This window comes from Eumetopias jubatus, unplaced genomic scaffold, assembly GCF_037043125.1.
Source record: "Eumetopias jubatus isolate StellerSeaLion01/CBP00866 unplaced genomic scaffold, mEumJub1_p1.0 scaffold_5, whole genome shotgun sequence".
In the NCBI taxonomy this organism is placed as follows: Eukaryota; Metazoa; Chordata; class Mammalia; order Carnivora; family Otariidae; genus Eumetopias; species Eumetopias jubatus.
The window spans coordinates 89,720,294-89,746,247 of record NW_028274811.1 but is presented as its reverse complement, the minus strand read 5'-3'; the positions used below and the strand labels follow the sequence as shown (position 1 = coordinate 89,746,247).

The 25,954-nt window shown below is 53.0% G+C and overlaps 1 protein-coding gene across 2 annotated transcripts; it reads left to right on the top strand.

Moving 5' to 3' along the window:
* The first annotated feature begins 1,143 nt into the window (after nucleotides 1-1,143).
* CDHR2 (cadherin related family member 2) lies at nucleotides 1,144-25,948 on the top strand. 2 transcript variants are annotated; one of them, XM_088023671.1, is made up of 31 exons: nucleotides 1,144-1,198; nucleotides 1,471-1,542; nucleotides 4,783-4,922; nucleotides 5,039-5,092; nucleotides 6,319-6,408; nucleotides 8,189-8,278; nucleotides 8,893-9,018; nucleotides 9,090-9,236; nucleotides 9,324-9,399; nucleotides 9,488-9,603; nucleotides 9,723-9,956; nucleotides 10,975-11,130; nucleotides 11,213-11,374; nucleotides 11,653-11,714; nucleotides 11,962-12,205; nucleotides 14,424-14,663; nucleotides 17,041-17,110; nucleotides 17,258-17,863; nucleotides 18,636-18,707; nucleotides 19,127-19,176; nucleotides 20,465-20,616; nucleotides 20,764-20,872; nucleotides 20,959-21,047; nucleotides 21,534-21,602; nucleotides 21,710-21,787; nucleotides 21,882-21,942; nucleotides 22,022-22,146; nucleotides 22,669-22,782; nucleotides 22,864-22,944; nucleotides 23,475-23,552; nucleotides 25,831-25,948. In XM_088023671.1, the coding sequence occupies exons 1-31, from the start codon at nucleotides 1,144-1,146 to the stop codon at nucleotides 25,946-25,948; spliced, it is 3,936 nt and encodes a 1,311-aa protein (XP_087879797.1). The 2 variants fall into 2 exon arrangements, with proteins under 2 accessions (XP_087879797.1, XP_087879796.1); XM_088023670.1 differs by having other exon boundaries at nucleotides 1,147-1,198; nucleotides 23,475-23,532; nucleotides 25,814-25,948.
* Nucleotides 25,949-25,954: the final 6 nt, after the last annotated feature.

Sequence of the window (25,954 nt, the reverse complement as noted above, 5' to 3'; positions counted from 1 at the left end):
TGATGGGGAGCCATCAAAGGTCTTGAAACAGGGGAGAGAGATCATCAGAGGGGTTGAGGAAGGATTACTGGAGCTGAGCAAACTGGATTAGAGACTGAAGGGAGGGAGGCTTGCAGGAGGGCTGAGCCAGGTGAGGGGGGATGGTGGCCATGGGTGTGGCCACTGTGGGATGGAGAGAAATGCAGGGGTATTTTTGGATGTGGGGCACTCCAGAAAAGCGGTGTCAAGGGTGACCTGGGCAAATGGGTGCATCCCTGAGGCAGGAACTTGGGAGGAAGGGAGTGTGGCGTGAGGGAGAAGACTTTTGGGTTTTGATATAATTTCATTGTCAAGGTTCAGCTCTGTTAGCCCTTCTTGCTCTGCTGTCTCTTTCTCTTCCCCTTGGAGGACCCCATCTTTTGGAATCAGTGATAGATTGGGGTCATTTTCTCTTGGTTCTCCCATAGCTTTGGAGTCCTTCCCAAACTGACTTGACTAGGGAAACCTGCTGTGGGGCATCTTACAGGGCCAGGGTTCCATGGAGCACACTTTGGGAAAGGCTGCAAAGGCAGCTATTAAATGTGCCAGCAAGTGAGACAAAGGACCCTGCCACCCACAGAACGTCTGGATTGTCCTGTATAAGTCACAGTCCTTATTCAGGCATGTAATTTTGAAGGACGCTATTAGTTTAGACACTTCGAATAGGCAAAGTAATGTAGTGGTTGAGGGAAGGAATTCTGGAGCCCAAAACTCCTCTGTTCAGAGCAGAGTCTTGTCATCGATTCCCTGTGTGGCCTCAGGAAAGCCACTTCTTCTCTCAGCCACCTCGCAGTTGCAGGGATATCGAGATTACGCATATCACGTGCTTAGAGCAGTACCTGCTACACAGGACACTGAATTCTGGAGTCAAGCTCAGGGTCATTCTCAGGCTGGAACTTCAGACCAGGATCAGCTACCCTGCCCACCCCTCTGGGCTCCCCCTCTTACCCTGGAACATCTGGAAAAGGGCAGTGGGTGGCAAGGGCCCTGGAAGCTGGAGAACTACGAGTGGGAGTTGGGGGCGGGCCTGGCTCAGACCCAGACAGAGGGGGGTCCACCAAAGGGAGGGAGGCCTGGGGACAGTTGCCCCTTCCCTGACCCCTCTTCCCCTAGGTCCTTCCAGACATGATGGTGTGGCCGTGGCTGTCCTGTCTCCTGCTTCTTACCCTCGTGCTATCTGGTGGGTGCTTCCTCTTCCCTCCCAGAGTAGCACTAGACTCGAGATCCTTGGCAGGACCCTCCAGAAGAGTGGGGCACTGCCTCATCAGCAAAGTCCCAGCTCCTATGACCCAGCCCCCTGCTTGGCGGCCCTGGGGAGGCCTAGGGAGGAATCCAGGCCCAGGCGGGTGAGCTGGGCTGAAGGCTGGGACTGGTGTGGGCTCCCACGGGGGCAGGAGTGGGTCAGGCTTTGCAGGGGCATCCAGGTGTTCTAAGTGCTCTCTGTTCCTATAGTGGAAACCAACGTGGCCCCAATGTTCTTGGGAAACATGTCGAGAGTGAATTTGCCCGAGGACCTACCGGTGGGTGAGTAACCATCCCTGTGCCCAGACTGTGCCAAGCCCTTACTCACAGAGGCTCCCAGGGCTTCCCTTATGGACTCACTTCCCGTCCTACAGCTCTGTGGCTCTTCATGGGACAAAGGAGGCCTGAAGGGAGTTTGTTCTAGAAGTTTGTTTTTTCCTCTTCAGCTTGTGTGTTGGGGCCCTCACACAGCGTCAAGTAACCAAGACACCGCACAAGAACATTCCTCCTGTTTCCCATCTCTTGCTGGTGTTTCTGATGCCCCAAGGAGAGGATCCATCTGGGACCATTCTTTCTCTTCCACCTCTCATACTTGTTAACCCGCCTCCACCCCCTGCCTTTCTCCCCCCTAAACAGGGAGCAGGTTTCAGGCTCAAAGCCTTTCACACACTTCTCGCCAGAAGTTAATAACTGTGCCTTACTTTCATTGTCTTTGTTCATAGAGCTACTTTCTATTATGGCAAGAGAAATGGATTTCTATTTACAGCCACAATCTAAAGCTTGCTTTTTTTTTTTAAGATTTTTTTATTTATTTGAGAGAGAGAGAACGCGAGTGGGGAGAGGGGCAGAGGGAAAGGGAGAGAAAGAATCTCAAGCAGACTCTGTGCTGAGCGTGGAGTCCAAAGTGGGGCTGGATCCCACAACCCTGAGATCATGATCTGAGCTGAAACCAAGAGTCAGACGCTTAATTGACTGAACCACCCAGGCACCCCTAAAGCTTACTTTTAAAATAAATGTATTTACATGAAATGCTAAGTCGATTAAAAAGAAGGATCATAAAGAATGAGACATTGGATACGGTAAAGATCGTGGCAGCGTACAAGAGGGAATGACATCTGGGAAGCATCGTTTTGGAAGAAGCCATAGGGACTGAGTACCTAATTCCCAGCAGGCAGGATATGGGTTGGGGAAGCAGAAATGAAAGATGTCTCCTCACCTCCTCAGCCCTGGGGCCCGGCATACTCTGCCCTTCACAACCCCCCTGGAAACAGAAAATTAATAACTTCATTGTTCAGAGCAGTGCACCTCCCTCCCTGAGCCAGACCAAATGAGGGTCTTCTTTGACAACCACACGACTTCTCTCTGGGCTTTCTTAAACCAAAGGGCCAGTTCCTTCTTCCTAAGATAAATCCTATGGCTCTCTTACCATGTGAAAGCATTTTCAGTCAGATTTTTTTTTTTAACTATGTCTTTTAGGCTTTCTATTTTGAAGCAAGAAAGTGCATTGAATCACATGTAACTATCACTGGATCAGGAACTAGGATATTGCCAACATCCCCAGGCCCCCCTCTCTCATCCCTTTGGTCACTCCCTGTCCTTTCTCCCCTACACAAGACCACTTTTCTTGACACTAACACTGTACAATAGATCTGCTTCGTCAGGCAGACTTTTTAAAAAATATATAATTATGGGTTTTTTTAAAGATTTTATTTATTTATTTGACAGAGAGAGACACAGCGAGAGAGGGAACACAAGCAGGGGGAGTGGGAGAGGGAGAAGCAGGCTTCCCGCCGAGCAGGGAGCCCTCGATCCCAAGGGCCCTGGGATCATGACCTGAGCCGAAGGCAGACACTTAACGACTGAGCCATCCAGGCGCCCCTTCAGGTCAACTTTTAAAGAGCATTTCCTCCCTGATACATCTTTCTATGCCCCCAGTCAAATATATACACATAAGGGTTTACGCCCATCCACTCACCTCCCATATTTCCTTAGGTATAAGAGCCACATCTTTTTGCACTTTAACCAAATCAAGAAGTGTCTTACAATTGAGATAGTCATTTAACACAGAGCGACTTTTCTCCCCCCTAAAGCAGTCATTAAATTTATAGTGTGTCTCACAACCAAGGAAACATAAAGTAGACACTGACATCTTCTTAGCAGAACATTGGTCCGGTGGTCTTCTTAGAGGAGGGGGTCTTGGTGGGGAAGGACTGTAACCAAGCTTTCCAAGGAGTTGTGGGAGGAGCTGGGACTGTTGGGCCAGAGAAGAGCAAACTCTGGGGCACACTGCTGAGCCTGTCCCTGAAGAGCTGTCATGGCAGGATGGTTCCCTGAGGCCCTCAGGCTGGGCGTGGGGCCCCAGGGCCACATGGGACTATTGTGGCACTTTTGCCTTTGTTGGCCCCTGACTCTATATTAAAACTATATTTTATGACAGAAGTGAAACATTCTTTTTTTTTAAGATTTTATTTATTTATATATTTATTTGACAGAGAGAGACACAGCGAGAGAGGGAACACGAGCAGGGGGAGGGGCAGGCAGAGGGAGAAGCAGGCTTCCCGCTGAGCAGGGAGCCCCATGCTGGACTCGATCAGCCGAAGGCAGACACTTAATGACTGAGCCACCCAGGCGCCCCAGAAGTGAAACATTCTTGTGGGTCTCTTGAAAGTCTCATGGGCCCTGGGCACCACACCTCATGGGCAGAACAGATGAGGCTTTTGTGTCCCCACGGCTGGGACTTACAGGGAAACACATTTTAGTGAAATGGAGAAAGCCCTTGCTAAGGGACAGTTGTCTGACGGTGGAAAGGGGTAGCTGAGGAGGGAGTAAGTGTCGACGCCGGTGATGGCTGAGCAGAAGCTGGATGTGATAAAGGAGCTGAGGTCTTGGAGCGGGGTTGGATAAATCTGTAAAAAGTTTCTTTCAGACTGCAGAGTCGATGGCCTTGGGATCTTCAAGTCCCCCGATATCTCCAAGCCCCTGCTCTGCCCAGAGACATGCCTCAGGGGCACAGTGAAAGAGCTGGGGCTCCTGGCCAACAGTGGACGCTCACTGGAGCAGCTGGTGTTTCTGGCAGGCTCCGGGCAAGCTCTCCGGGTGAAGGGAGGGCTTTGGGGAGGCCCAGGCACCTCCAGAGGGACTTTAGCCATCCACCGTCCTAGGATGCCCCCAGCTGCTGCAGCTAGACACTTCCACTCCAGCCATCTTTGGTCTTCTCTCAAGGAATTCCAGGCAAGGAATTCCAGGGCCAGGAGAAAGGGAGATGCCTGGATCGCAGCCCACCCCGCCATGTCCGGTGCAGATGGGGTCTGACCCTAGAGGGAATCAGCATGCTGTTATCAAAGCCACCCAGCAAGGTGCCAAGTAACAAAACCAAACCTGACGTTTATGGCCACCGAGGCCAGAGCCTTAGGGGCTGGGTCGTCCCAGATTTCTGCACACACAGAAGACAGGCCCCCTCAGCCAGACCAGCGCTGAAAGAGGTGGCCATGGCCCGCGGGCATTTGCCTGTCCCACCTCCAGGTGCCGAGGCCTTCTGGTTGGTAGCTCAGGACCAGGACAAGGACCCACTGACCTATGGGATTAGTGGCCAAACTTCCTACTTTTTCACTGTCACCCCGACCACCGGGGAAGTGAAGCTGGCCAGCCCTCTGGACTACGAGGTAAAGGGCAGCAGCCTGGGAAGACCCCGGGAGGGGGGTGGGAAGGTGGGGGCCCTGCCTGTGCTCCCACCCAGAGCAGGGGCTCACGTCGGGCCTCTTCTCTCTGCCCACTGCAGACGTTAAACTTGTTCGCCATCACTATCTCCGTGAACGACAATCACAACAACCCAGTGAGTTGGAAGGGGGGAGGGGAGGGGGGAGTGGCCCTGGGATCATAGAGCAGGGGAAGCGGAGGGCTAGGGCCCCCTCCTGACTGTGTCCCCCACCTCAAGCAAGCAGAGCCCCCAGTTAGCAAAAACTGAATTTAATGTTTATTTTCATCCAAATTATACTTGTCCACTTTGGGTCACACAATATTACCAAGATTTTAACATTATTAGTAATTTACTTTAATTATATAAAGATCTCATCTATATTATAACATTAATTATATTAATTTATGTTAATATAATGTTAATAAAAAACAAGTGCTAAATGCCTTGCTATCCCAGCTCTTCTGAGGCAGTCACTTTCAACTCCCCCGGCTGAATGTGTTCGTGTCAGCACTCATATTTCTAAATAACATGTTGGTACCACTGTGTCTTATGTCTGTGAAAGTTGAGGATTTTGTCTTTAAAATACATTCCGCAAACTCCGTCCGTTAAAAAAAAATCATTTTAATGACTTGGATATTCATGAATACATTCTCTTCGTAAACATCTCAAAAACTGCGGCTCAAGCTCGAGTACCCTGGGTAGACCCTTCCCAGCCCACTCCCAGCCAAAGCGTCCCGTCACCGTCCGTCCACACACCTCGCTCTGCGTTTACATATATATGCATCCGTGGAAGAAAGACTGTAGTTCTGGTGCATTTCCTGAAACCCAAATGGGATCCTACTCTACATATTATCTTGAACTGCCCTGTCCATTCAACAATCAGCTTTGGAGCTCTGCCTGTGTTGCCTCATGAGTCCCCCGTTTCTTGTACCATTTTCCACGTGGGGACGTACCATGATGCTTTAGCTGGTCTCCTCTGACAGACACTTAGGTTGTCCGCAGCTTAAAACTATGGCAAACAAAGCTAAAATGAACATTCCTGTAATAGGACAGACACATTTCAGATTTTTTAAAACTGACCTAATCATGTCTGCAACTTATTCTGAAATGGTTCTGTAAACATGTGGAGAGAGAGAGAGAAAGCAAACAATGGCTAAACCTGGATGAAGAGTATTGGGAGTTTTGTGTACTATACTTGCAACTTTTCTGGTGTTTGAAATTGTATCAAAAATGAGATTACCCCAAATATTGCCAAATTGCCTGAGAAGCGAAGCCCAACTTGCAGTCCCACCCAGATGCTCCTCCTTTTGTCTTCTCAAGCCCTCGTATTTTCCCGGCTTACCTGGTTTTCCCACCTGCAGGTGCGGAGGGAAATGCAGGTGATCGTGGAGGACAGAAATGACAATGCTCCCGTTTTCCAGAATACTGGCTTCTCCACCAGCATCAGAGAGGTAACACCTGCCCTAATGGGGTGTGTGTGTGTGATGCAGGCGTCCCAGAAGCTCTTCTCAGGGTGCGAAGGACCAGAGACAGCCAGCAGGGGGTCCAGGATCAGGGAAAAGCACCCCTTAAAAGGGGCAGCTGCAGGAACAAAATTCAGGGGAATGTAACCCCACCAACGATAGTTCCAGCAACATGTTGCAATCAATCAGACTGTATTAGAATGATTCCAGTTATGAAAGCAAATTTTTTTTTTAAAAAGGAATTGACTTTCTCACATATCTGAAAAATTTAGAGGTATACTAACTTCAGGCATGGTGGATCCTGGTACTCAAACCATGTCATCAGGAAGAGATTTCTCTCCACCTCTCAGCTCTGCTTATCTTGTTGCCCCCATCCTTGGGTAAGGGGGCCATTCACTCTTGTGGTGATAAGAGAGCAGCTCCATGCTTTGCAAGTTGAACACATGTCTCTTTCTCCATGGTCCTGGCCAAAACTCCAGGGTTGACTCTCATTGGCCCATTTTGAGTTTTGTGCCTATCAACCTAGGGGTACGGGATACTCTGATTGGCTAGGTCTACATCATGAGCCTTTCCCTCTAGCAAGGGAGGGCAGGCCCACTTGAACTGCCTGCATGGGGAGGAGGTTCCCAATGGTCACTGAGCAGCAAACACAACACCACTCCTGGATCTTCATCACCATGTGGCTTTGAAGATGTATGAGGTGTGGGGCCCCACACTAGGTCAGACATAAGACCAGTGAGGTCCAGGCAACCATTTGACGGACTCTGATGGAGAACCTACTATATACCAGGCACTGTCCTTGGTGCTGAGGCTATCTGGTAAATAAGGCAAACCTGGTCGCCACCCTCAGTTGCCCGCATTCTAATGAAGAATATGGATAATAATCAATGAAACATTAAATAAGCAGGATTATTTCAGATGGTATTAAGCTCCACAAAGAGTGTAAAACAGGGCAAAGTGAGAGAAAGCGACCAGGAAGGAGGCTGGTTGAGTAACCAGGAAAGGCTTTTCTGAGTAGGTGACATCTGAGTAGAGACATACACGGCAAGAAGGAACCAGCTATGGGATGCCCCAGGAGAAGAATGTTCCAGGCAGGGGAACAGCAGATTCAGTGGCTCTGAGCTGGGAATGCATTTGGAGTGTTCTAGGCATAGCCAGGAATCTGGAGTGAGTGGAGGGTAGAAGGTGAGGAGGGGGTGAGATCAGAGAGGTGGCCAGTGGCCTGACCTCAGAGGGCCATAGAGGCAGTGTGCGCTGTATTTTGGACAGAATAGGGGAACCATTGGAGGGCTTTTAGCACAAGAGTGATGTGGTCTGATTCGTGATTTTCAAAGATCACTTTGGCCACTGTGTGGAAATACTGAAGGTATGGACAGGTCACGGGGGCAAAGGCCTCCCCAGAGAACCTTCCAGCTCTGCAGGGTGCTGTATGGAATGTACTGCTGTAGGCTGTAGAGAGCCCACAGGATGTTTGAACAGGGGACTGGCACATCCTGGGCTCTGGAATGATTGTGCATCCTTATCCCGAGGGGCTCTGCACATCAGAAGCCAGCTGAGGTGGTAGAGAGAGGAAGAGGGGGTTCTCTGCTTCCTGCCCTCCCTCCTCCCAACTGTCTCCAGAGGCCCAGCCCAGATGGGAAGGAAAGGGGAACACTGGGTTTCAGGCTCCAGAAGGTGTTATCCCTGTGGTACAATTGGGGACATGAGCTCAGGGAGGGGAAATGAGTGCTTAGTCATGGAAGGGATGGATTGGAATTCCTCATTACAGACCCTGCCAGTCGGCTCCCTGGTATTCTCTGTGCTGGCCAAGGACCCAGACACGGGATCTGCAGGAGCGGTGGTGTACTTCATAGAAGAGGTGAGCTTGGTCAAGTCCCGTGGGAATATGGGCCCCATTGCTCCTCAAGACCACCAGGGGGCAGCATCTTCCACACAGCCCACAGGAACCTTGAGTGTTGGGATGAAGACAGGGTCTTAGCGGTGGCCCAGCCCTGGCTCCCAAACCTTTTGCTGGCCCCCTCTGGACCTCACTTGGCCAAGCTACTTAAGGAGGGTGGCTGCCATGGACAGGACCCTTCTCACTCTCTTGCCTGGGGCACTCCCTGGGCCCTTGCCGAGTTCCTGTGACACCACCCGGTAGCTGATACACAGAAGAGGAAATTGAGAGGTACAGTGCCTTGTCCAAGGTCACACAGACAGCGGGGGCTGTGACCCCAGCTCTCCTGAAGACAAGTTTGCTAGCAATAGCTCCTGTCTACTGAGTGCCCATGATGAGCCTAGCGCATACCTTACCTCATTTGACTTTCTTCTCAACCCCCTGCGGAGATATCTGAGCTCATTTCCCAGAGGTGGAAACGGAGGCTCAGAGAGGTTATGTGACCTGGTGAGGGTGGCAGGGCTGGTCAAAGCAGAGGCAGGGTTCGAGGCCCAATCTCTCAAAGGGGGGTCTGGCTTGACTGTGCTTTGCCTTAGGTCATCCCTAGCACTGGGGACAGCCTGCACCTCTTCAGGATCTTTCCCAACGGCTCCATCATCCTCAGTGGCAGCCTCAGCTACAACAACAAGAGCGCCTTCTATCAGCTGGGGCTGAAGGCTTGTGTGAGTGGGGGTGCAGACGGAGGGGCGCCACAACCCGAGGCCAGGCCTTACAGAGACTTGTCTCCCCACAGGACTCGGGCGGCACATACAACAACAGCTTCACCATCCACTGCTCCTCGCCTGTCTTCCTGTCCATCTCTGTGGTCGACCAGCCAGACCTGGACCCCCAGTTTGTCAGGGAGATTTACTCGGCCTCTGTGGCTGAGGATGAACCCCAGGTGTGCTAGACGACCTGGAATGGTCCGGGTGGGCACAAGAGGCAGGGAAAGGGCCTGGCACGCTGAACCAGCTGGTTCTCTGCACAGGGAACGTCAGTGCTGAAGGTAGAGGCTGTGGATAGTGACAAAGGCATCAATGACCTGGTGACCTACAGCATTTCCAGTGAGAATGGGAGTGTCCCCAGGTGGAAGAAGGGGTGGGGGGTCTACCAGAGCCACTGGAAGCAGCAGCTCCTACTGCCTCTCACCAGACTCCACAAGGCCCGGCTGGTTTGACATTGGGCCAGATGGGGTGATCACAGTCAATGGTTCCCTGGACCGTGAGCAGCTGCTGGAAGAGGATGAGGAGGTGAAGGTGCAGGTCACGGTGAGTGAGGGGTCCACTGCTTCTTTTGTACTCCACCCTCAACTTCTGACCTTTGATCTCTGTTTTCTCTGAGCCTTGGTTCTTTGACCTCTGCTCTCCGGCTTCTGCTCTGCTCCCAGGCCACCGAGATGCACCCCAACATCTATGGGCAGGAGGCCAAGGTGAGCATATGGGTCACACTGACGGTGACAGATGTTAATGACCACCAACCTGAGTTCTACAACTGCAGCCTCCCGGCCTGCACCTTCACCCCCCAAGAGGCCCAAGTCAACTTCACTGGCTATGTGGATGAGCATGCCTCCACCCACATCCCCATCGATGACCTCACCATGGTGGTCTATGATCCAGACAAGGTAGGTGCCCCCAGACAAGGGGTGGCTGGACAAGGGTGATGGTGGGAGATGGCTAGGGGAGGTGGTGGGGAGCGACCCATAGAACAAGGTACCAAGGTGCAAAGTGGGGAGGTGAGTGGTGGGTGGTGATGGTGGTGCTGATCATGAACAGTGGTGGAAAATCAGAATTGTTAGGTGATATTTGGAAATGTTGGGTGATGTTACACTAGCGTGTAGTTTTGTGCTCAGGGCAATGCTAGGTGGTGGTGAACAGAAAGGCAGCATTGAACGGAGGTTAATACTGGATGCTAGGTAAAGTTGAGTGGAGTATAATTTTCAGTGGTGTTGAGGAGAGGGTGGTGATGGGTGTTTGGGAAGTTGAGGGATGTTGGGGTATCGGATATTGGGGGATGTGGATGTGTTGAGCATAAAGTGGACTGAGTGGGTGCAAAGTTGGAGGGTATTCTTAAGTGGAGGTTGATATTGAGTGGTGGGTGAACTGGGTGGTATTGAACAATGAATACCCATGGACGGTGTTTGGTAGTATTTGGCGATATTGGGTTGGTACAAAATGCGGGGTGGAGGATGGTATTGGGTGGTGGTAGGTGGGCGGGTGTGTTGAGTTGGTGGTTGGCATGGAGTGGAAGGGGTGTGGAATGGAGGGTGGTGTGGATAATCGGGTGATGTTGGGTGCTGCTGGTGTTTGGTGTTGGTATGGGTGGTGGACTGTGGTGAGTGGGGGTTGGTAAAGAAGACTCAGTAATGTCCCCTGGGAGCGAGGGGAGTGTGTCCAGGCTCTGTCTTTTCAGCCCAAGTCAGGAGCCCAGGCACCTGGGGACATCTTCTGATGATGAGCCCACATTTGCAGGGAAGAGTGAGCAGCTCAGCTTCCCCAGGGCACTCTAGCCGCAGTCTTTTGAGAGCCCCCTCTCATGGGACTTCAGAGGGCTGGGTCTCCTGACGTAGGAGCCTACAGCCAGGGGTTAGGGGCAAGATGCAGGGGTTGGGATCTCTACTATATCCTAGCCCTTCTCCGCAGGGCAGGAATGGCACCTTCCTGCTGTCCGTGTGGGGCCCTGATGCCGAAGCCTTCAGCGTCTCCCCCAAGCGGGCGGCAGGCTCAACGGACGTGCAGGTGCTGGTGAGAGCCCCAGCACTGGTGGACTACGAGAGGCAGACAGTGATGCTGGTGCAGGTGAGGGGTGCTCTGGGGCGTCAGGAAGCACAGTCCGTGGGCACTCTGGTCCCAATACTGCTGCTTCTTCCTCTATCCTCAGGTCGTGGCTACTGACTCAGGCAGTGGGAATGCCTCCGTCGCCCTGGTGACCATCCACCTTAGAGACATTAATGACCACAGGCCCACATTCCCCCACAGCTTGTACAACCTCACTGTCTGGGAGCACAGTGCAGATGGCACTGTGGTCACCAACAGCATCCATGTGAGTGAAGGGGACCCTATGGCACTGGGCTAGGCAAGACACGAAGAGCAGACGTGGGGACCGTGACCCTGCCCGAGTCTCTGTATTATCCAATGTCCTCCGGCCCGAGCCAGTGTGCACGCATGTGTGTGGGGCTGTCTATTTGTGAATCGGAGCGTGTTGGGTGTTCTCCCTTCGGGACAGGAAGCAGGACAGCCCTGTCCCCTTCGATTGCATGGCTGGCAGTGAGTGCCATCATTTCCGAACCGTGGCCCATTATCTATCTCTCTGCCTCACAGGCCTTTGACCCTGACACGGGAGAGGGGGGCCGCATCACCTACAGCCTGCTTCCAGGGAACGGGTAAGGTCAGGGGGGGCAGGTGGCAGGCGGATGAGCGGGGCCCAGGCCTGCCTCTCTGCCTCGCAGTGGGGCTTAGAGTAGGCAGGTAAATATAGGACACCCAGTTCCATTTCACTTTCAGAATAACAACGGATAATTTGTTTAGTATAAGTAGATGGCAAATATTGCATGGGACATACTAAAATATTTTTCTAACTTAAGGGGGCATCCCATATTTTTGTTTGCTCCCTCTGGTCACGCTGCACAGGGCAGACATCTTTGAGGTGGATCCAGACTCAGGCACAGTGACAGTGAGGAACGGCGAGCTGCTGGACCGAGAGAAGCAGGCCGAGTACTACCTCACGTTGCAGGCCACAGATGGCGGGAACTTGTCCGCCTCCACTACGCTGCACATCGTCCTGCTGGACATCAACGACAACCCGCCTGTGGTCAGCGGATCCTACAATATCTTTGTCCAGGAGGAGGAGGGCGACGTCTTTGTGACCATCCAGGTGCGAGCCAGCCTGGACTCGGCGGGTGGGACAGGGGCGGGGCACCGAGCCTGGGTCTGTGGTCATGCCGGCCCTGGGTTGGAATCTGAGAAAGTTAATCCATCTCTCGGGGCCTCGGTCTCCTCTTTGGAAAATGAGGACAATCATGGTCCTTGTTTCCAGGGTCACCGGGGAATAATGAGATAACACATGTAAAGTGCTCAGCACAAAGCCCAGCACAGAGCATGCCCTCAAAAACATATTGCCCCTTTTAATTCTAGCCCCTGTCTCATTCCAAAAAGGATTTGAGGTGACTTTGATTAAAAAGTCAGCTAAAAAACAGGAGAAATAGGGAAAAAGAGAAAATGAGAGTGGCGTTGCTAATGGGCACAAAGGTAAAGTTAGAACCCAGAACCACACAATTGCCAGGAGGGGAGGTGAACATTCAGTTCTGAGCTTCCTGATGGCCAGTGCAAAAAAGGAAATATCAGTGGCCAGGTTCACAGAGTCTACAAGATAAAAACCCACGACTGGCTCCAGAGAAACATCAGAGACAAGCATCTCCTGGAGTCATCTGAAAGGGGGCCTTGGAAGAAGTGGGAAAGAAACCAGGTCCTCCAAATGACAATCACGTGGCCACAGAGTGCTCTCCTACTCCTGGGGCTGTGAGGTTTCCAGAACACATTCCCATCCCTCGGGTCTTGACTGACTTGTGAAGTAGTTGCTCTAATGGTTCCCATTTCCCAGAAGGAGAAAACTGAGGCTCAGAAAAGTTAAGTGATTTCCTTGGGCTTGCACAGCAAGTGATGGCAGCCCTGAAGCCAGAGCTCAGACCTTTCTACCCTGAAACCTGGGCCTTTCCTTTTTGCTCCTCTGGTCTGTGGGTTCCTTGGGGCAGGAGCATTTTAGATCTGCTGCTGTAACCACAGTGCCCAGTGTGAGCCCTGAGAAGCGCTTGGTGAATTAACTGGCCTGAATTCAAAGTCCTGAGAGGTGAACAGACAGGGTCAGGCTTCTGGAAAAACCATCTCTGGCTGGCCTGTACAGGAGGCATTTCATAAACAAGATCCCAAAGGAACTGAGATGAAAGAGCTGAAGGTGGAGGATGGGCAAAGAGGAAGGGAAAAGATGAGGTGCAAAGTCAGAGTAGCCCAGCTCTGGATTCAAAGCCACATTTGCTGAATAACCTGCTATGCACTAGGCCTTTTGCTGGGCCCCAGGCCTCTGAGATGAATCCACCATAATTCCTGCCCACACATGACTCTCAGTTAGAGGGAGGGTGCCAGAGAGTCACCCAAGGGTGTCACTTGTGCTGTGTTGAAGAGAGCTCAGGGGATGTGGAGGCCCAGGGGATTCACCAACCTGGCCTGGAGCCAGGCAGAGAGCCGTAGAGGGCATTCAGGCTGAGTGGAAGGCCTATGCAAAAGCTCTGGGGCATGATAGAACTTGTTGTATTCTTCATGCTGCTTCATCCCAAAGGCAAACCAAGCACACATTCAGGACCCTGGCAGGACAGGAACACACACACGAATTGCATGAAGAATCCACAGTTCAAAAAAAAAAAAAAAACCCACAGCACTGAAGTAGTCATTGTGGGAAAATCAGAATCTTGTTGGACTTCACACTTATTTTATACTTGTTTGTTTTTGAATTTTGAATATCTATAATATACTGCCCCATGCCTCCTCTCTGCTAGAACCTCAGCTCTGTAAGGGCATTGTCTTGATCATGGCTCTGTGCCAGTGTCTGGAAGAGGGCCGGGTACATGGTAGGTATGCAGTAAATGTTTGTGGGATCGATGAATGACCTTAGGGCTTAAGATCTCAGAAGCTCTTGGGGCGCCTGGGTGGCTCAGTCGTTAGGCTTCTGCCTTCGGCTCAGGTCATGATCCCAGGGTCCTGGGATCGAGCCCCACATCGGGCTCCCTGCTCGGCGGGAAGCCTGCTTCTCCCTCTCCCACTCCCCCTGCTTGTGTTCCCTCTCTCGCTGTGTCTCTCTCTGTCAAATAAATAAATAAAATCTTTAAAAAAAAAAGATCTCAGGAGTTCTTGCAAGCTGTTGATCTGACCCTCCTTGATGGGAGACTGAAGCTGAGAGATTGGCCCGTGTCCCACTGGCTTTAGGCCCAGTTACTGCCCTTGGGGGCCGGTGCTGGAGGGGGAAACCAGGCTGCAGGGGAGGCTCTGGGGATCTGGGGAGCATCTGATAACTGATGCCCGGATGCTGGTTCTCTGCACAGGCTCAGGACAACGATCAGCCCGACACCAACAACAGCCGTCTGCATTTCAGCCTGCTGCCCGGCCCCTACAGCCGCAACTTCTCAGTGGACCCTGATAAAGGGATCCTCAGAAACCTGGGGCCCCTGGACCGAGAGGCCATTGAACCTGCCCTGGGGGGCCGAATTGTGCTGAGCGTGCTTGTGGTTGACTGTGGCGTTCCTGTCCTCTGCACTGACGTCAACATCACCATCAATGTGGAGGTAAGGTCTGGCTCAGCCGCCGGCAGGGTGCCAGGATGGGCCCTGTGTCGGGGAGCTCCCAGCAGACGGCCAGTGCCCCCACCCTTCCAACTGGAGTCACATTTCTGCCCTTTGCAGTATGGTGGGCAAGAGAGTTCTGGAAGCAGGCTGCCTGGGTTAGGATTCTGGCTCAGTTGTGTGGCCTTAGGCAATCACTCAGCCTCCCTGTGCCCTCAAGTTCCTCATCTGTAAAATGGTGACACAAATATCAGAAAATGAGTTAACGGATGGGAAGTGCTTTGCAGAGTGCCTGACCCAAGGAAGGTACTCAGTGTATCCAGTTGCCCCCGCCCCCCACATTCCATGGTTTTGCTTTCCTCAGTTTGGGTCACCTGCAGTCAACAGTGTTCCGGGAGCAGATGATCCTCCTTCTGACGTATCAGATAGTCAGGAACAGCCTAGTGATGTCACAAGGCCCACGTCATCCACCTCACTTCATCTCATGACGTGGGCATTTTATCATCTCACATCATCATAAGAAGTAGGATGAGTCCAGGACAATCGCATATTTTGAGAGAGAGAGAGAGAGAGACCACATTCACATTGACTGTTATCACAGTATATTGTTATAATTGTTCTATTTTATTTATTTTTAATCTCTTTTTGTGCCTAATTTATAAATTAAACTTTATCATGGGTATGTGTGTATAGGAAAAAATGTAGTGTATACAGGGTTCGGTACCACCTGTGGTTTCAGGCACCTGCTGGGGGTCTTGGAACATTTCTCCTGCAAATAAGGCAGGAAATACTATATTGGCTCTAATTATCACTCACAAAGTTCTACTGAAATTCTCCTATCGCCTCACCACCATTCAAAGTTAAAGAGAGGGAGTGAAAATCAGCCTTTACAGGATTTACTACACACCTGGCCCTGCAAGGTAGGAATAGTTGTTACCATTTTATTGATCAAGAAACTGAGGCACGGAGGGTGAGAAGCTTGCCTAGGGCCGCAGAATGGGGTTTTGAACACAGTCTGTCTGGTTCTTAGGCTGCCACCAGCTCACAGGGCACCTTCCTCTAAAAAAGTGTTGTAACAAATGTGCGCCTCTACAATGTCCATGATGTGGATGGCGCCCCCTAGGCCTGTGCAGCGCACAGCCCGCACCATCCCACTCTGCAGCCCTGTGTGCCACTGGGTGGGGATGTGCCGCTTTCCTACAAGGACCAGAGAGAGACCTCAGGGAAAATGGGGAAACAGAAGCCGAATTATGACTTGTCAGCTTGTTCAGCTGTCCTTGCGGCGAAGTAGGCCGTGAAGAAGGAAGAAAGCAGAACCGCATTTTGTGAGTGAGTAGGTCCTTTCTCACCCATGAATAGTCCTCACAACCGCCCCTAGAGTGGGGACTATGGCCCCATCTTGCCGATGAAGACATTGAGACTCAGAGAAGTCAAGTCACATGTGAGGCAGAGGTGGGGCTGGATTTGACTCAGAGCTGTGCTCTCAGCCACCCCTGTGACTTAGGAAACAGTTGGCCACATGCATGGAGCCAGAAATGCCATTCTGGGAAATCACCAGTGGAAAACACATCTAGTTAAGGGGGAGATGCCTTTGTCTTCAATGATGTCTGTTGAACCATTATTGAGAAAAAGCCGAAGGCAAAAGCAGACACCTGTGGGCCGCCCCGGCGAAGGACTGGAAAAGCCAAGGGCACCCCCAGCATATACCAGTGTTCGGGGTGGAAGCAGCAGGTGGAGGTGGCTCCGTGGCCCTGGCCACCCACAACAGTGGTGGTCACTGTAGGTGTGGGTGGCCAGGGCCGGAGAGGGTAGGTGAGAACAGAAAACAGTGGGCGTCTAAGGCCAGGACCAGGCCTAGGCCTTGGCAGGCGCCCGGAGCTCAGCTCTGCCTGAGCACAGAGCAAGTGTCCTGGGGTCGGCTGAGCGCAGGAGGGACAGGAGAAAAGAGGGGACCAGGGAAAGCTTGGGCCACGGGGCCTTTGTGGAAACAGTAGGGTATTGGTACCAACACAATAAATCCAAGAGATGGGGAGTCAAGATGGGCCAGACAGGGACAGCAATAGGGACTCAACCAGCCTTCTGGAAAGCAGAGTCTGAGATGGCTCTGAGTTGTGGTCAGAGAAACAGGGAGGAGTTGGGGCTCCTTGAAAGCGTATAACTAACTTCAGAGGTCCTGCCACAGGCCTGTGAGCCCCAGATATGTGCCCTGGGCTAGTTCTGTCTTCTCAGAGGCCCTTTTCTGATCTGTGAAGTGAGGAGATGCTGACAGGGAGTCTGTGCCGTGGGCCAGAGGAAACTCAAGCTTCTCAGACTGGCTCTGGGGAGGCTGAACCATGGGGGCTCCTGAGGTCCCTGGGCTCAGAACTTCCTCTGCCCGCAGGACATCAATGACAACCTGCCTATCTTCAACCAGTCCATCTATTCTTTCTTGGTGAAGGAGAGGGACCCAGGTAAGTCCTTTCTGGGTCAGGCGGGCCCTGGGGCTGGGGCCCAGGGAGGCATCTGACCCCTCACAGGGGCACTTGAGGGAGGCGAGGGCAGAGGAAGCCTCCAGTGGCTGGGCCAGGGGTCCCTGTGAAGTCTGTCTTCATCCACAGGCGAGCTGGTGGGCGTGGTGAAGGCCTGGGATGCGGATCAGACGGAAGCCAACAACCGCATCAGCTTCAGCCTGTCAGGGACCGGTGCCAACAACTTCGTGCTCCGAGGCTCGGTGCTGGGGTCTGGGTGGGCTGAGGGCCATCTCTGGCTGCCCTCGGATGTGAGCCTGGACTACGAGACCCAGGCCTCCTACAATCTGACAGTGAGTGCCGAGAACCCAGACCCCCAGGGGAAAGAGGCCACAGCAGAAATCTTTGTGGCTGTGGAGGACGTGAATGATGAACCCCCCACTCTGGACTCAGCCTCGCTCCGGGGCATCCGTGTAGCTGAGAATGGCTCACAACACGGCCTGGTGGCTGAGGTGGTTGCCCGGGATGTGGACACCATGACCCAGCTGGAGGTACAACTTGTGAACGTCATCTGTACCAAGGCCGGGGTCAACGTGGGCAGCCTGTGCCGTGGCTGGTTCTCTGTGCTGGCCAACGGCTCGGTGTTCATCAGTCAGAGCGAGGCCATTGACTATGAGACCTGTGACCTGGTCACGCTGGTCGTGCGGGCCTGTGACCTCACCACGGACCCCCGCTTCCCGGCCTACAGTGACAATGGTGAGGCAGCCTGGCCTGCTGGGTTTGGGAAGCTGTAAAGCACAGGGGCCATGGGCTGGGGCCCACGGGGCTGGGGTCCGACTTCTGGCCCCAGCCCTTACCAGCTCTGTCACTGAGAAAGTTGTGACACCTCCCTAAGCTTCCAGCCCCATGGCACTGGGCAGTAGGTTGGCCGAGAAGACAAAGCAAGAACACGTGTGTAAAGCATTTAGCGCGGTGCCTGGCACAGAGTCCCTGGTGTTCGGGTCTTGTGAGGCAGGATGAAGGGGAGGGCACCCTTCACAGTGCTCACACTCCACCTCTGATCGTGATGGCTCGAAGAACCACACTAACAGCTGGCCTAATTCGAGACCGTCCTGCGGCCGAGAGCTGTGCCAGGCACCATAAAATCACTTCTTTGGGCTCCTCCCCACACAACCGGTGGGGTCAGGGATCCCTGTCCCAGTTTATAGTTGAGGAAACTGAGGCGCACAGCGGCCCGCTCAGTAACCTAGCTTACGCAGCTAGTAGGTATCAGGCTCGTGTTGCGGTCAGGTGGGACACACCCGGGCCGGGCTCAGTCCTTGCTGGATGATCTCGGACCAGGGGCTTCCCACCCTCCCTGCCACAAAGGCCAGAGGAAACTGAGCAGGCACCCCAGGGCAGGAGCAGGGGAGGGGGCGCTGCATGGGAGATGCATGGCGGGGAGGCGGCGGGGAGCATGGCTGAGGCCCAGACTTTCTGGGTCAAGCCTTGGCCTAGAGGCCAGAAGCAGCCAAAGTTGTTCCTCTAGGAAGCCTCGCCATCACTATCGAGGACATGAATGACAACGCTCCCTATTTTCTGCCTGACAATAAGACTTTTGGTAAGCGGTCAGCCTTTCCCTCCATACTCCACCAGGATTTCCTTCGGGCAGCTCCCACAGACCCTCTCCTCAGGGCCCAAGTGGGCCTTTGGGAAGAAAGGAAGGCCTCCAGTCCCGCCTCTCCACCAGGGCTTCAACAGGAGGGGAGACCTGAGTTTTCACCCCAGCTCTGCCCCAACTCATTTTGGACCCTGGGCCAGATCCTCCCTCTCTGGGCCTCAGTTTCTCCAGCTGCACAATGGGAGGTAGATGAGCTGCTAACTGATGACTCAGAGGCTGTTGTAATGGGTGTTTTTGAGGGATAGAGAGGTTGAGGGAAGGTTTGGGGGGACTGCGTCCTGAGCTGGGCTTGTGATCAGCACTAAGCGGGGTGGGCACGGGCCCTGACCCCAATGACCCCTTCTTGTCCACCCTTGTAGTTATCATCCCAGAGCTTGTGGTGCCCAACCAGCAGGTGGCTTCTGTCCAGGTAAGCCCTTGGCTCCTGCCTTTGTCCATCCATGTTAGCCCTGGGGAACACAGGACCAAGGCCTTCAGGCCTTTTGGCTGCCCCTAAAATGTTTTAACAGTAGAAAGGAAAGGTATTGGCTCCAACATATGAAAAGAAAACCCCAGAATGGAAATGAGCACTTGCCTAATTGATAGGATTAAACTGCATTAATTGTCATTTGGTTGTCATAAAAATTTCACGACCATAAAAACTATTTAAAGGGTAGATTTTTTTCACTACACCACAGTTCTTGAGTCGTACAGACAAATCATAACAACTGTAAATTAAATGAGTTCCTTGCAGATAAATAAGTTCCAGAGTGAAATTATAAAAATACTTGCAGTGTTTTATTGCGTTGGACGTGGGTGTGTTTGTTAGAGGGTGCTGGGTGTGCCACTCGGGCGAGTGAGACCTCCCACACAGCGGTGGGGCCTCTTACTGACCTGGGGAGCTGCCTGCCTTTCTGGGGCTCGGTTTCCCTCCTGGAAGAAGCTGGCAGTTCCTGGCAGTGACGTGTGGGGGTGAAGAGGTTGGGTGGTATGTGTGTGCCCCTCCCTGTGCTGAGTCTTCAGCAGGACAGGGTTTCCCTCAGAGCCCCAGTTTCCTCTCATAAAATGGGGATAGTAATTCTCTCTTTAGGTTCTTTCAAGCCTTAAAGAATCTTCCAATCTTCAGCCAGTTGCATTTCAATGTCAAGAGTGTGGCCATAGCTTGGAGCCATTTTCTTTAAACTGATTCCTTTTTTGAAACATAAACACCAGCTTTGGTCTCATTCTGAACAGTAGACTCACGGGTCTGTATGTTGGCTATATGCTTCTCTAAAAGGCACCAGAGTGAATAAGAACGTTTGTGGCCTCTCCTCCAATCATTTCATGGTCCGCTAGGGGAATTTGTACTCATGTCAGTAAACACTGAAATGAGGGATTTAAGGGAAGGTGCCTGGCACACAGTAGGTGCTTAGGAAATTTCAGTGTCTGTGTGTGTGTGTGGCAGTGGGTGGGTGGGGGGAAGCAGGGCAGGATTTCCACATGGGACGGACTTGGGACAGCAACATGTTGAGTTAGGGGGCCAGAAGCAGGGACTTGTCCAAACCTGGATTTGCAGAGCAAGCACACTGTTTAAGGTGTTTGCTTAGTTGGGGTGGCCTGGAGGAGGCTGATAGAGAGATACTGGAACCAGCCTCCCAGGCCATCTCAGCTGCTGATTTCTGCTGGGGGTGGAGGGGTGCCTGGCCTGGCCCTTAGGTGTTGTCCGTTTTTTCTCCCAGGCCAGAGACAATGACTCAGGGAATAACGGGGCCATCCTGTTCTCCATCCTCCAAGTGGATTTCATCGCCAAGGATGGGGCCACGATCCCTTTCCAGGGCTTCTTCCGGGTCACTACTTCCTTGGAAGCCCGCGTGTTCATTGGCAATATTGAGTAACTGTGGGCAGTCCCTGGGCGGGGCAGGGGGAGCCAAGGGGGCCTCAAGACAGTGAGTTCCCCACCCTGGGAGATATATAAGCAGGTTCCAGAGGACTCCAGCTTGGGTTCCAAGACTGAGCTGTGCTCGTCTACCTTCAATAGGCTGGTGACCAACCTTGATTCCACTCTTCAAGGCACCTACCGAGTGACAGTCCAGGCCCAGGACAGACCTTCAGTGGGTCCTGCTCAGGAAGCCAATATCACCCTCAATGTGAGTGTTGGGCCTCTAGCCCCCAGTACCCTCTGCCAGCTCCTGGGTCCCTTGTGTCTCATCCTCCCCATGCCTTCCTCCTGTAGCTCTTCACTGTGGACCAAAGTTACCGTGTGAGGTTGCAGTTTTCCATGAACAAGGAGGAGGTGGGCGCCAACATGGACAAGATTACTGCGTAGGTTTGGTGCCTAGAGGGGTCTGTGGGGAAGAACAGGGCCTGGGAGTCTGGTCCCTGACAAGTGCTGGATGGAATGTATGTCAGAACTGTCCCTGACCTACACTTGGTTTTGTCCCTGTCTTTGATCTGTACCTGTACCTGCCCTTCCTTTCTCAATGCTCCTAGAAGCCTAGGGTTGGCTGGGGAGAGAGAGGCCTACATAGGGCCCCCATGATTAGTTGTGAAGGCTGTGTACCACACAAGGGCATTCTGCTTGCTAAGTCATAAACCCAGCCCTAGAGGAAGGGGCTGCCTTGTCTGATTTGCACAGAGGTGCTACCTGAGTAGCCAATGAAGCTGTCCAGAGGAGATGCCCTTTTCTAATTCACACAATTCCTAATTCCACTGGTTGAGTCCCGGCCAGAGGCCTGGTCTAAGGTCCCTACCCGAGGCCTGGTCTGAGGTCCCTACCCTATGACTCCGTGACATCTGCCCCCTTTGCAGGGCTCTCATGCAGGCCACCAGGACTACTGTCTATGTTGTGAGCATTCAGGACATAGAATCTACAGCTCGGTGAGTGCCCACAGGCCCAGTGGTTGGAGTGAGGACAAGAAGTAGCAGCATGAGGGGCCTGTTGGGTGCTTCTGGACTGTTTACTCTTTACCCCTGCCCCCTTCCAGGGCCCGGGGCCGTTCCTACCTTGATGCCTATTTTGTCTTCTCAAATGGGTCAGCCCTGACACTTGATGAGCTGAGTGTGTGAGTGGGGCTCCCCTTGGGATGGGCAGGAGGGTGAGCAAAAAGCCTGGGGGATGCCAATGCCCCTCGGGTCTGAGTGGGTTTCTGTGGCCAGGATGATCCGGAATGACCAGGACTCACTGATGGAGCTGCTGCAGCTGGGGCTGGTGGTGCTGGTGAGTGTCAGCGGCGGAGTTAATGGGGGAGTGAGGCGGGGGATGTCCACCCACAACCTCCCTCACACTTCTTCTCCAGGGCTCCCAGGAGAGCCAGGAGTCAGACCTGCAAAAGCTGCTGATCAGTGTCATCATAGGATTGGGAGTGGCTTTGCTGCTGGTCATTGTCATCATGTCCACGGCCCTCATGTGTACCCGGAAGAGGTACTGCTCGCCATCACCCCCTGTGTCTTCAACCCCACCTTTCCCACCATCCGAGATATCTGGTGGGTAGGGAAAGCTTGGGTTTAGGCATCCGGTATAACTGTATTTAATCACCCGAGACCTGTCATGACCACTTGGATAGGTCATCTCTCCTCCCTGAGCCTCAGTTTCCTTTTCAGGATGAGCACAACACTAGATTCCTCAAGGCACACAAGGACACAATGTGCGTCCTGCCACCAGCAAGATGTCTGGCACATACTATGCATTTCATAAATGCTTCTTTTTCCCTTTCCAATATGTTTGGAGTCAGCAGCCACATCTGGATTTGACTCCAGGCCTTGCCACTGGCCAGCCTTTGACAAATCATTTCCTTTCCCTGTCTCTTACTTGTGCCCTCTGTAAAATGGCGCTAACCCTCTGATCTGCCAGGGTTGTTGTGAAGTCACACTCTCAGTGCCTGCACTGGGCACACAGTGGGTGTGCAGGGAAAGTAGTGACCCCCTATCCCCCGGTTTTCCACAGCTATCACCGGAAGCTTCAGGCTGTGAAGGCTGCCAAGGAGGCCCGGAAGACAGCAGCAGGGGTGATGCCCTTAGCCTCTGCCATCCCTGGGACGAACATGTACACCACTGAGCGGTGAGCAGGGTTTAAAGGGTGGGTAAGAGGCTCCATGGGGTGTCTGAGGTTCACAACTGCTTGAATAGGCCTTCTCTCCAGGGCCAATCCTATGCTGAACCTCCCCACCAAGGACCTGAACTTCGAGTCCCAATCCTCCTCCAGTGACCTAGACCACATGAGGTGAGCAGTGACCCTCACAGCCATGCTGGTCATCGGTGGTGGTGATGGTGGTGGAGGTGATGGTGGTGTTGGTGATAGTGGTGGTGGTGGTGATGGTGGTGGTGGTGGAGATGGTGGTAGTGTTGGTGGTGGAGGTGATGGTGGTGGAGATGGTGGTGGTGATGGTGGTGGTGATGGTGGTGGAGATGGTGGTGGTATTGGTGGTGGAGGTGCTGTTGGTGGAGACAGTCACATGGTGATGGTGGTGGTGATGGTGGTGATGGTGTTGGAGATGGTGGTGTTGGTGGTGGAGGTGATGGTGGCGGAGGTGGAGACAGTCGCATGGTGATGGTGGTGGAGATGGTGGTGGTGTTGGTGGTGGAGGTGATGGTAGTGGTGGTGACGGTGGTGGAGATGGTGGTGGTGGTGTTGGTGGTGGTGGAGGTGGAGACAGTCATGTGGTGATGGTGGTGGAGGCAATGGTGGTTCTTGGCCATGGACAGGGAAGACTGGGGCTACTAACTATCTGAGCTCCATCATCTCCCCCACAGTCTCAATTCCCTGGATGACAACTCTGTCGACCTGGAAAAGGACAAGGAGATAACCAAGGCAAGCTGGGGGATGAGTTGGTGCCTGGGGCTTCTTGACTTGGGGTCCTTCTCTGAAGGGGTGGGGTTCGGGACAGACCTGCTGCTGACATACGCATGTCTCCGCACCAGGCCCTAGGAAGCCCACGGCTTTGGAATGAGGCCCAATCCTTGCTCTTCTACTGGTTCACTGTGTGACTCGGGGTGGGTGACTTTCTTCTGGTTCTGTTTTCTCATCTGTATATGAGGATTGGAACACTAACCGGGCAGGGCTTTTTGAGGATGAGGTTAGAGCAGGTATGAAAACCACCTGGCATGAAGCAAGAGCTAAAAATTCTGGTTCCCTCTGTTTATACATCCTTTGTATGAAAACTGGCAGGGTGTGGGGAAGAAATCTGGAGGTGGATGTAATCTAGTAAAGGAGAGAAGGTAGGCTCAAATAAATAGCAGTGCCATTATTTGTTCAGTAGGTGAGATGGTTCAACGAGATCAACAGTTCACACAGCCTGCGCTGCTGATTGGAATCACATGGGGAACTCTTTAGAAATGCCAATGTGGTGTCCCAGCCTGGAGATTCTGATCCAATGGGTGGGGTGGGCCTGGGCTTGAGCGTGTTGTTAAAGCTCTTAAGGTTCTAATGTGCAGGATAGAGAACCAGGGAGTAGATCAGCAGGTGGGATGTGGGAATGTTGCACAGGGATCTGGCTGTAATATGGAGGCCTCCAAACGGTCCCCCAAAGATGGGGGTCACGGATGGTAATCCAGGTCACCAGGCAGTGCTGAAGTGAGGTGGATGGCTCATCTCTGGTTGAAGATGGTTTGGGGCCAAAACTCCAATGAACATATCTGGGGGGAACTGAGGAAGAAGAGAACACTCGTGGGTTAGAACTTGTGGCCAGGCAGGTGGCCCCTGGTGGAGGCCAAGGCTGACCCCTAGAAGGGAGTGGAGTTGGGGACTTCAGGTGGGGCTGGACCTGTGCGTTGGGAGGGGCAGGGAGCCTAAGAGATGAGTCTAGAGAGGGAGAGAGGCCGGGCCACCGAGAGCCTTCAAAAGCCAGAAAAGAGCCAAGACAGAGGGTTGTTATATTTCAGAGAAGCTGCCCAAGACTCCACCACCTCTCCTGCAACAGTAGGTGGGCCTTGGGGTCTCTGGGTGAGGAACACAGATGGGACTTTTATCTGAGGATCTCTTGGTGCCCCGACTCACCCAAGACCTCCATAAATGTTTATGTGGAAGGTCTGAGAGGTGATCTAATCCAACCTTCACAAGCAACCAAGGCTAGAAGGCTCTGGTAGACCTGCCTGAGGTCAGAAAGCTTGCAAGTCAAGAGCAGACCAGAACTCAGGTCTTCTGTCTCCAAGGGCAGGTTGAATTTTCCTAGGCTGCACTGCACCAATGGCTCCCACTGATGGTCTATGGTGAGGACTCTGGGGAGCCCTGTTTAGTCCTTTCTGGGGCCCCTCAGATGTTCCACTGTTTACCAGGAACCGGAAGAGCCCAAGTCTGGAAAAAGCCTGTGGAATGCCCTGGGGAGGATGGTGGCAGGGTCTCTGCCCCCATAGGTGTCTCTATGTTGGCGTAGCTGAGCCTGGGGGATGGTCCACAGGAGGGCGTACTTGTGAGGAGGTGTGAGTGTGTGGCAAGTTGCATGGGGAGGGGGAAGAGGAAAGGCAGGAAGATGAGTGAGTGCCATGATGAACTGCAGGTGGGACCCTGGGTGTGATGTGGCCCTTTGAGCGTGGCAGAGGGAGATGCCAAATTCAACCAGGGACAGCAATGGACAGTCTTTAGAGCCAACAAGACCAGTGATCCAAACCCTGCTCTGCCTCTTCCTGGCCATGAGAGCCCTCTGAGCCTGTTTCCACATCTGTAAAGTGGGGTACAGGATCCCTGCCTTAGCGGGTTCCTGTGGGGACTTTAGGTAATGGATGGGCTGCACCCAGCACAACGCCTGCCTTGGGGTGCAGGTGGCAGGAATTGGATTGGACTCCTTGGCACAGGACACAGAGCCCGGTATCATTCAGGACTGGGAAGAACACCAACGTCCTATGTGTCCGCGGATCAGGGCAAAGGCCAGAGTAGACCACCCCCCTCAGGTCCACCCCTTCACCTGTTCACCTGAGCCCATCTGCACCATTAGTGGCCATGGTCACCTCTGGGACACAGCCAAGAAACTGAGGCCCCAGGAAGAGTAGGTGGGACCCCAGTTAAGGAGCCATCGTCATGGGCTTGAAGACTCCCTTAAGGACGAGGGAAATCACCCCATCCCTGCTCCTCACACCTTCCCCCCTTCTCCCCACAGAAGGGACTCCTACATAGTCCGATGGAGCTAGATACGGAGCCTCTGGGTGTGGTGCTGGCAGAAACGAAGATGGGCAGAGGTGGACAGCAGGAGCCATCCTTCACCAATGCTGGCCTGGACACCACAGACCTGTGATATCCC

Bases quoted from the DNA above. Each gene is read 5' to 3' on its own strand.
- CDHR2 (XM_088023671.1), top strand. From the start codon at position 1,144: ATGATGGTGTGGCCGTGGCTGTCCTGTCTCCTGCTTCTTACCCTCGTG. The intron at 21,048-21,533 runs GTAGGTTTGGTG...CCCCCTTTGCAG, and splicing joins AACATGGACAAGATTACTGC to GGCTCTCATGCAGGCCACCA. The intron at 22,147-22,668 runs GTACTGCTCGCC...GGTTTTCCACAG, and splicing joins CTCATGTGTACCCGGAAGAG to CTATCACCGGAAGCTTCAGG.